We start from the raw sequence: 10793 nt of genomic DNA, 5'->3' as shown, positions 1-10793 counted from the left end.
CTCATGAACGTACCAAACTTGAACCACGTTCTCGCCTTTGTTGCTTCTTAGGGTATGGTATTGAACACAAGGGGTATCGTTGTTGGGATCCTCTCTCCCAGCGACTTCGTATCTCTCGTCATGTAGTCTTTTGGAAACACAAAATGTTTTCCTCTTTCTCTCTCTTCCGTTTGTCCGTTCCCTCATCATCTCTGTTTTTTACTGACCCTTTCACGGATCTGTTCTCTGATGAGCTAACTCCACCAGCCTCTCTCGAGCCTGCCTTGCCTACCTCTGATGAACTTACCCCACCGCCCTTGCCAGCCTCTCTCGCGATCTCCAATGAGCTTACTCCACCGCCCCTACCCGCCTCTCTCGAGCCTGCCTTGCCTACTGGTCTGTCCCATGCACTTGCTCCTTCTGATGGTCCTGCTCTTGCTCCCTCGGGATCCTCCCCTCCTGGTGAGTCTCTCCCTTTGGCTCCTCCTGCCTCTACTCGACCACACCGGGTAACCCAACCTTCTACTCGTCTTCGTGACTTTATTGTTGGTTCTACTGTTTTTTCTGCTTATGAACCGACCTCCTATCGTGAGGCTCGCTCTAATCCTCTTTGGCAACAAGCTATGACTGATGAATCGCAGGCTTTAGACAAAACTCACACTTGGGACATTGTTGATCTTCCTCCTGACAAGACTGCCATTGGTTGCAAATGGGTCTACAAAATCAAAACTTGTTCTGATGGATCTATTGAGCGCTACAAAGCCCGCCTTGTTGCCAAAGGCTTCAACCAAGAATATGGTATTGACTATGAGAAGACCTTTGCTCCTGTTGCTCGTCTCACTTCTGTTCGCAGCCTGATTGCGGTTGCTACCACTCGACACTGGGATCTTTATCAAATGGACGTGAAAAATGCTTTCCTTAATGGTGTTCTTCTTGAGGAGGTCTACATGCAACCTCCCCCTGGGTCTACTTATCCACCTCATAAAGTCTGCAAACTTCAGCGTGCTTTATATGGTCTCAAACAAGCTCCGCGCGCTTGGTTTGCCGAGTTCAGCTCTACTATTCATGACTGTGGTTTCACCTCCAGTTCTTATGATACTGCTCTTTTTATCCGAAACACTGCTCAAGGGACCACCTTGCTTCTTCTTTATGTGGATGATATGATTATCACCGGTGACGATCTTGATGGTATTCTATGCCTTAAACAGTTTCTTAGCCATCATTTCGAGATGAAAGATCTTGGTCCTCTCAGCTATTTCTTGGGTCTTGAAATCTTCCATGATTCCACGGGGTCTTTTCTCTCTCAGGCTAAGTATACCTCTGATCTTCTCACCCGCGCTGGTCTTACGGATTGCAAGACTGCCTCCACTCCCCTGGAGCCTCACAGTCGTCTTACACCTCTTGATGGCACTCTTCTCTCTTATGCTACCCTATATCGTCAGCTGGTTGGCAGCCTTGTCTATCTCACTGTTACTCGTCCTGATATTGCCTATGCCGTTCATATTGTCAGCCAGTTTATGTCAGCTCCTCGTACCCCTCACTATGCTGCATTAGTCCGTATCCTTCGTTATCTCAAAGGTACCTTGTTTCATGGACTTCATTATTCCGCCCGCTCCTCTCTCCAGCTTCGTGCTTTTTCCGATGCTGATTGGGCTGGGGATCCTACTGACCGGCGCTCTACTACCGAGTTCTGCTTTTTCTTGGGTGATTCTCTTATTTCTTGGCGCAGCAAGAAACAATCTCTTACTGCTCGCTCCAGTACCAAAGCTGAATATCGTGCTCTTGCTGATACTACTCAGGAGCTTCTCTGGCTTCGTTGGCTTCTTGCTGACATGGGTGTTTCTCCCTCTGGCGCTACTGCCCTCTATTGTGACAATCACAGTGCTCTTCAAATAGCTCACAATGATGTTTTTCATAATCGCACCAAGCACATTGAGATTGACTGTCATTTTATTCGTCAACACGTCACTCGTGGTACTGTCCATCTCCATCTCATCTCCTCTACTGATCAACCTGCTGATATCTTCACCAAAGCTCATTCTCCTGGCCGCTTCATTGAACTTGTCTCCAAACTCCAGTTGGTTGATGTTTGCCCTCCTTGAATTTGCGAAGGACGGTTAACATATTAATATCATTATTAATATAATACTATAGTATAGTTTGTATATAATAGAAATCTATTATTAATATAATATGCTACTATAATATAATATGTAATATAATAGGTATATAATCACTTTCGGCTTGTCCCTGCTTTCGGCCGATCACCTCCTTTCGGCTACTTTTTCTTATTTTAGTGAATCATATTATCATAATGTTTTGTATCCAGCTCCTATATTATGAAGCCTCTATTTTTGGTTTCTAAACATAGAATGAATAACAAATAATTCTCTTTCAATATCACTCTCTCGACTCTCTTTCAACTTATTTCACAAACCGTATGGATCAACTGAGCACCACCGTCACAATCACAAAAGCTACTGTCTGCTCCCTGCTATCTGCTGGTCTTCTCACATCCGAACAGCCAAATATCACCTCTAAGAACTCATGTCCTGTTTCTGCATCGTCCATTGTTGGGAATTGCAGGCATCATCCACAACTGTTGCAGCACAATCCAAACATGGCCTATTAGCATTGATGGGTGCATTAAATAGACATATGCCAATGGTGAGAAAAAATGTTGTTAATGGTTGATTGTGAATGGAAACCCAAATAGAAATAGACCCCCGAAAAAAAAAACCAATAGGAAAAACAAAAGGTTGTTGTCCACTACAGCCACTACTCATCATTGCAATTGTGATGGAGGATGTAAAGAGGGAGTGGTGGTGGTGGGAATGCATTGGCAGTCTTCCTAAAAAAAAGCAGACAAAATTCAAATGCATACTACTATTTTGTGCAATATTTAATCTTAGAAGAGGGTGGAAAATGCAATCAATAAAACTTTGGATGTGTTTGATTTGTGTTTGCAAAATAATTTTTGAGATAGAAAGCACTAAAATTTATTTGGTTTGTCTTTTTTCAAAAATAGTTTTAAAAAATTGTTTTAAAGAGAATTTTAAAAAAAATGATCAATTTGATATATATAAGAGAGAAAGTGATTTTAGAAAATAAATAACCAAACAAAATTTTAAACTTTTTTTTAAAAAAATTTGTTTAATTTGATTACTCTTACAAATTTGTTTGTAAAAAATTTTTCTAAAAAACAAACCAAACAAGACCCTCATTTTTCAATTTACAGTGCATACACTTCTCTTGCAACAAATAATTCACAATCAAATGCTGATGTGTATATAAGATACAGATATAGAGATAAGATCTGAACAACCTTCAATTGTCAAACTTTCCAAGAAGAACAAGCTGTTTGATCCCATCATCACAACGATTGGGAATCAGAGAAATAGCAAGAGTGACACAGAAATTGGAACTGTTACATTAATTTGAACAGAAACCCTAACCCACAAAAAAAAAAAAAAAATACTACAGATCCAAAACCCTAAACGCTCCACAAATCAAGCTCTCTCGCCTCGAATCCTCCTCGCAAGCTGAATATCCTTAGGCATAATCGTAACCCTCTTCGCATGAATCGCACACAAATTCGTATCCTCAAACAACCCCACCAAATACGCCTCAGCAGCCTCCTGGAGAGCCGCAACAGCACTGCTCTGGAACCTCAGATCAGTCTTAAAGTCCTGAGCGATCTCTCTCACCAATCTCTGAAAAGGAAGCTTCCGAATCAAAAGCTCAGTGCTCTTCTGGTATTTCCTTATCTCCCTCAGCGCCACCGTTCCCGGCCTGAACCTGTGCGGCTTCTTCACTCCTCCGGTCGCCGGAGCCGACTTCCGGGCTGCCTTTGTTGCCAGCTGCTTCCTCGGAGCCTTACCTCCGGTGGATTTCCGGGCGGTTTGCTTGGTTCTTGCCATTGTAGAGAGAGAAATGAGAAAGCTTTAGAAAGAGAGAGAAAATGGTTTGGTTTTGTGACGTTGTGGTGGTGGTGATGAGGTAAGTGTATGCATGGAGATGTGTATACATATAGGAGGAGGGACTGGGAGAGGCAGTAAAATTTTGAACAAATTGGGGGGAAAAGAAAAGTGTGGCGCGAGTGAATTTGGAGCGTTGAATGTGGATAAGAATGAACGGTTTGGATTTTATTTGGTTGGGGAGCACACGGATCCTGATCTGCGTGCTTTCGTTCTCTTTTCATTTGTTTCAAAATGCTTTCAAATTTTTTATCAAATTAATGACTAAATGCATATTGAATTCATAAAATTATAGACTCCACACACATTTGATCATATATTTAATAGAAAATTTAGTATCTCTAATATTACTCATTTAGGAATGCAAATTGTGATCGAAATCAGTGCAATAATTTAGGGGCCATTTGAAAAGAAAAAAAAAAAAAAGTAAACTTTAATTTTTTAATTTATTTTGAGTCATATCATCTTTTACATTGTTTAAATATAAAATAATTTAAAAAAAAATAGGTAAACTAATAAATTGAAATAACTTGCAATGATAAAATGATATCTGAATTTTTAAAAATGATGTGCAGTACATGTTTTTTTTTTAAGTTCTTATTTGCGTTGTATACTCTACTGTTCTGCTGACATTTGTATGGGACACAAAACACCACCTACAAACCAATTTCTCCGATTCAACAACTCAAAGGTGCATTACTGTTTCTTTTTTTAATTTTGTTATTTGTTTGTATACTCTTCTGTTCTGCTAAAATGAGTATGGCAAAACAAACATCACCTAAAAACATATTTCTCTGATACAAAACCTGTTGTCAAAATCTATTGGGCACAATTAAGACTCTGGTTGATTTTTGGTTTCTTGTTATTTTTTGAAACTCTGTTCTTGTAAATATGTGACGAATAAATCTGTGCTTCAAAAATTTCAGTTATTCATTAAATATGTTTTGCTTTTGCAATGGTGCAGTTATACATTAATTACCTATTGATTCGTTATTTTGCTGTTATAAACTAACTGCTGGACTCTAAATTTCAACGAATATACATGTATTGTAATTGATAACCTAATATGTGCTGCTGTTGTAGTCATGTGTTTGTTTTGTGTGTACTAATATGTACTGAACACCTGTTCTTCAAACACGGAGCATTTCAATTAATATACCCGGAAATATGAAAGGACTATTCCACGGCGAATTGTAACACACTTTTTCATGTCATTGTTGCCTTTGTTGTCTCCGGTGTTGTTTCCGGTTCCAAAACAGCAGATGGATTCATCTTTTTCCACTGCCACGTCGACATGGCCACGGCGCATGTGTGCTAGTGGCTATGGCCATTGTTTTGTAAAGGTCTCAAGATCTCACAAAAATTCTGGTCGTGCGTATTATGTTTGCCCGCGGCCCATGGTGAGATTAACAAATGATTATTTCTCAATCCATATGTTTGCAAACTATATTTCCCATAACTAATAATTGCTACGTTTGTTACTCATCAACAATGTGTTAATTGGATTGGTTGGTGTGACGAGTCAGGGAGTGTAACAACCCTGAAATCCGATTAACGCTAATCTATGATTAATTATGCCTAATAGTAATTAAGAAAGGATTCTGAATTAATTTGCATGAGTGTATGTTGCACTATCTGTGTTTGTATCTGTTTAGCATAGAAAGATTTGTTCATATTTTAGCTTCGGTTTGCAAATTGAGGGCCTTATCGGCATCCAATTAAGAAATTGAATTGACTTGACTTATGTGTTAATTGAGAATTTTAGAATTTTATGATAAGTTTAATTGAAATCTGATTTGAAGCGATTAAATTAGATTAAATTTATGTCATTTGATTAGTTTTGTTTACATATCACTTAGTGAGCCTTTTTGACCCCACTAACTCAATTTCCTTGCATTTAAACCACACACTCTTGAGTTCTCACACACACAAATGTGAGAAACGGAGAGTAGAGGGAAATTGAGCTCAAACAGATTTGGCTAGGAAATTGAAGACAATTTAAGGCCTTGGGTTAGAATCACACTTGAATTTAACCTTAGGTGAGAACTATACTCTTAAACTTTGTATTTATGATAATAAGTATGTGAATACAAGAGAGTTAGACCATCTCCAACGGTGAACCAAAACTGATATCAGATTTAAATTTTGATGAAAAATGTACTTTTCCATGCTCCAACCGTTGCATCAAATGAATATCAAAATGAGAAATCAGCAAAAAAAGTATCAAACTGAGAACAAGTTCTGGATTTTACCAAATCACTGTTACTGACCGTTGAAAGAGATACATCGGTTGCCCGGCCGGTTGCCCGGCCGGTTGACCAACCGGTCAACCGGTTCCCTTTGAAATAGCTAGGTTCAAACCAGTCAAAAAAGGTTCAAACAGGTAAAAAAAAAAAAAAAAAAAAAAAAAATTGCCCAAACCGGTCGACCGGTTGGTCAACCGGCCGGTCGACCACCCGGTCGACCACCTCCCCAAATCTGCTTTGATGCTCACCGTTGGAGCGCCTCGTATCAAATTGAAAAAATCGTCATTTTTTTCGACAGATTTGATGAAAAAAGAAGTGTAGCGTTGGAGATGCTCTTAGGTGTGCAAGTAAGCTAAGATTGAAGAATTAAAGCTCAATACATACATGCATATGTGATTCATGGCATTTGAGGTTGTTTTTCCAAAGGATTCTTGCATACATGCCATGATCCTAGCTTTGTTTTGGAAATCTTTCATGTTCTATGTCATTTTGTCATAGTTGATCATGTTTTAAGAAGCTTTGGATCAAAGAATTGCATGCAATACATGTTCATGTATTATTCTTGAGTCTCAAGTTGAAATTTTGCACAAATGGCAAGCCTTTGAGCTATGGTTCTTGAATTGATCCTTGGAACATGTTTTATGAGTCTGTATGAGTTTTTTAAAGTTTTGGTCCAGAAAAATTGAGTTTGATGTCTTGGAGGTTGAATTTGAACCTGTCGATCAAATCTGGAAATTCCAAAAATTTGATCCACGCTCGAGCGGGGGACTTTACGCTTGAGCGAGCACTCTGAGTGCGTGCACTTCTGCTCGAGTGACGTGAGTCACACTCGAGCGTGAAATGCATGTACCCAGAAGTTCATGTGTTTTACAGTCCGCTCAAACGAGGGAAGTCACGCTCAAGCGAGGGTCTGAGTCTTAAGCTCGAGCGGGGATCGAGCGTCTGTTGAGCGTGAAAAACATACATCCAGTACTTTTGTCAAGTTTGCAGTCTGCTCGAGCGAATAAATTCACGCTCGAGTGAACCTTCACTTTCTGCATGTTTGCTCGAGCGTAGAAAGCCACGCTCAAGCGTGGACCCCATTTTTAGCAAAAATTTGAGAAATATTTTCAAGTGCATTGTGGCATCCTCTTTCTATCCTAGACATTCCTAGGTCATGTTTAAGACACTATAATGAGGTTAAAGACTAGAAACACACCCAGAACAAATAAAACAAGTTACGCATAATTTGAGCGTGTGATTCAAGTGTGTATTTGTATGTAGGTTTGTGTAGGTCGCGTGCCTCGAACCATTTGATTAATTTGCTTTGTTTATTTTCACCCAAAGCCAACTATGAGTAATAACTCTGTAAAGTTATATTCAATTACAAGTATTTTTTTATCGATATGATATGATCTGTTTTTTGAAATGTTATTTACGAATTATGAATGAATGTCTATTTTTTTTTTTATGATATATATTTATATATATTTGTGGCACCCATAGTTCACGTGGCCCTCGTCCGAGGGTAACAATATCGTGGCTAATTTGCACATGGCCATTCATCTGGAGCAGGGAGAGTACGTGACTTATCGTTACACATTTGACGCCTTCGTTGACGGGAGTCCATATCCCGATGAGGAGACCCGCTGGTATGCCCTCATCGGGCCGGGCTCGGGCTGCGGACGTCCCTTCCACTAGAAGGGCTGGTATATCCAGAGGTGGGGGTGGATTGGTTCCCTCGATTCCTCCGACTCATCATCATCCTGGGTGGCCAGGCATGCCGACCGAGCTGACGGGATTGCGATTCGGGACTCCCTACTCAATTCCGATAGAGCCTCTCATGTTTGACCACAGATATGTCAGAGATCCTGATTCGCCGCCGGTATGCTTTATAACTTTGATTTATCACTCAGATACTTGGATATTCATTCATTTACTGATATTTTGCATTTGTATCTGCAGCCCCCGGTCAAGTATATAGATGAGATGCTTGAGTTGATGGCTGCACTCGAGGGCATGGTCTTACGGAGAGAGGCACAGTTGTCCATCATGGGTGTCCAGGTATTCTTTAATTTTCTCACATTTATCATATTTTCGATGACATGCTGAACTTGATCATTTCGCTGTATTGGTAGGATGCTTGTGTAGAGCACATCTGACACACACAACATTCATATATTGTATTTGCATGCACCCTCATTTCATGTAGTTTGCTTGCATCTGTATCTGATATACACATTTGAGCTGATGTATTCAAACTACACTTTTTATTTTCAGATGCCTCCAGTAAATCAGCCACGGATCGGGCCATCCAGGCCTTCTCGGGGAGCCGGGCCATCTCGACCTTCTCGGGGAGCTGGGCTATCTCGGCCTTCTCGCGGGGTTGGGAGAGGGGAGTCGTCTCGCAGACGCAGGGCACATATCGTAGAGGAGGAGCCCGGTGAGGACGAAGAGGAGGAGGAGGCTGCAGATTGTCAGTCAGAGACATCTGTTGACAGAGAGGAGGGTTTCGACCCTGGTCCCGAGAGTGGAGAGGAGGCTGAGGAGGATCCCGAGGATGACAGTTCCGACTCAGATGGTGCCGGTGGTGCAGAGCCTGTTTCGCAGAAGAGGACGAAGAGGGCTTTTTATTCTTGCTCTTAAGAGCATTGGTGCAGTTGTTTCCTGCTTTATTTATCTTTTTTACTAGTAGTTGTAGCACATTGTACATTATTAAGCAATTTTATTTTTTGTAAAACTTATACCTTTGTTGTAAAATGTTATAACAAAGGAAGCATGATGGAATGAAACAACTTTTTGAAAAAGTGTTATACTTTATATTCTCAGCATCGCATTGCATCATTTTGCAAATAATGAGATTAAACAGTAAATGTGCATTGTGTATTTGCCAAGTCAGGTAGCGAACCGACATGACAAACTAAACAACCTAACTTACTAAGAGACAACAAAACCTTAGCAAGTTTATAACACAACAAAATTGATAAACAAAGAGTAACAACTCAAATGTACAAAACTCGGCGACTCGATAAACAAGACTCGGTAAACGAAACAACTCGACCAACAAAACAACAACTCGATAAGCAAAAAAACAATTCGATAAGCAAGACTAAACACCAATTTAATAAACAAAACACATTTCGGACGATCTGGGTGATAGAACGCATTCGAAGCAGAGGGAAATGGAGGCCTTCGACACTCCCGATGCATGGACATGCTAAGAACATTCTTCTAGAGGGTAGAACAGGACCAAAGACATAAATTGCAGCATGGTCGGCCCCCTTTGGGAGCTGGTCGACCAGCTTTTTGCATTTGAGGGGAGAGGGGTGGCTGGCCTACCAGAAAAGGTGGCCGGCCGGCCACTTAACTCAGCAACCACTAGTTTTTCGACACGTGTCCCCTCGAACAGTACCTTATCCCCTTTAAAAGTCCTAGCTCCGTGGCTCATTCATTTCATCTCAGTTTTGCACCAAAATGGAGGCGTTTCTCGTAGAAAATCTCACAGCTTGGATTGCTACTTTAGATGAGTCGGAAAAGTTGAACTTCCGAGGCTTCGACTTGAATGCACTATTCACGCTGAGCCGTATTTTGCTACACCTTCCCTTCCTCCATGTCGCGGCGAGGTTTTGGAACCCGGTAACACACGTTTTTAGCTTTGGCGGGCAAGAGGTATGTCCGACTTTCGAAGATTTTCAAGTTTTGATGGAATCTGAACGTTATGAAGAGACCTTGCCTCAGTTTCGCTTTGGTCACGCCCAAGCTTTAGGGCGGATGTGTGGACTCACCACGCATGATGCTCGGTCTCTGATCTGTAATGGGGAACTGCACATCCTCGGATTGATTTATTGCTTTTCTGATGCCGGTGATCGTGGCGACCATCATTGGCAAGGTTTCCGACAACATCCCTTTGCTTGTGTATGCTATCTCACTTTCTGCTTGCGTCGGGCTTTGGTGGATCTAGCATTCGCCTGATTGAAGTTGCTCAAGGCTTGCAGGATGGAAAGAGTTGTATTGCGATGACACTGGCTAAGACGCCGATGGGCTTGGATGCTTTTCATCGCCAGGAGAGGACCAGATTTGCGGGAAGTCCACTACTGTTGCAGGTAATGTTTCCCACCCAATCTCACATATGTATTGCTCACATTACTCGGCCCTCAGGCTCAATTTTTCTCACAAAACCCTTGTCTTACTTTTCTCTCATCGTACATCTCTCCATTCTTTATTCTCTCATTTTTCATCCCTCCCCAGGTATGGTTGATGGATAAATTGCAGGTTGTGGACTCTTGTCTAGCCTACTCAGCTCGCGGCTACTTCTTTCGACAACGCCTAGTCGATGCCCTTGATGAGGGATGATGGTTCGACTAGATGTGCAATTTGTCTGCAGATCGCATAGCTTGGCGCTGCCCTTGACTCAATCTCCTGGCAATGAGCTATAGCATGTCTCGGCAGACCGGGATCCAATTGATTGGTTTGACTCACTATGAATTCTATTTTCTATTCCGGTTCCAGCGCTAGTTCGGTCATGATCAGAGTTGTCCATCAGAGGGGATAGAGTATCCGACTTCATTCCTGGTTCGAGGTGCACAGCTTGCCCGATATGCCACGGCATGGA

The 10793-nt window shown here is 41.4% G+C and overlaps 2 protein-coding genes across 3 annotated transcripts; one reads left to right on the top strand and one right to left on the bottom strand.

The window, feature by feature from the left end:
* Nucleotides 1-3488: 3488 nt before the first annotated feature.
* LOC114265976 (histone H3.2) lies at nt 3489-3899 on the bottom strand. The gene has a single exon (XM_028206856.2). The coding sequence runs from the start codon at nt 3897-3899 to the stop codon at nt 3489-3491; it is 411 nt and encodes a 136-aa protein (XP_028062657.1).
* Nucleotides 3900-4412: 513 nt separating this feature from the next.
* Nucleotides 4413-8988, top strand: LOC114265977 (uncharacterized). 2 transcript variants are annotated; one of them, XM_028206857.2, is made up of 4 exons: nt 4413-5995; nt 7757-8066; nt 8147-8245; nt 8462-8988. In XM_028206857.2, exons 2-4 carry the CDS (start codon nt 7818-7820, stop codon nt 8825-8827), a joined length of 714 nt encoding a protein of 237 aa, XP_028062658.2. In that variant the 5' UTR covers nt 4413-5995; nt 7757-7817; the 3' UTR covers nt 8828-8988. The 2 variants fall into 2 exon arrangements, with proteins under 2 accessions (XP_028062658.2, XP_082777480.1); XM_082921354.1 differs by having other exon boundaries at nt 5167-5356.
* The last annotated feature ends 1805 nt before the right edge of the window (nt 8989-10793 follow it).

This window comes from Camellia sinensis, chromosome 3 (assembly GCF_055761805.1).
Source record: "Camellia sinensis isolate YWXY chromosome 3, ASM5576180v1, whole genome shotgun sequence".
NCBI lineage: Eukaryota > Viridiplantae > Streptophyta > Magnoliopsida > Ericales > Theaceae > Camellia > Camellia sinensis.
The sequence above is the reverse complement of the archived record's forward strand: the minus strand, read 5'-3'. Positions and strand labels throughout refer to the sequence as shown.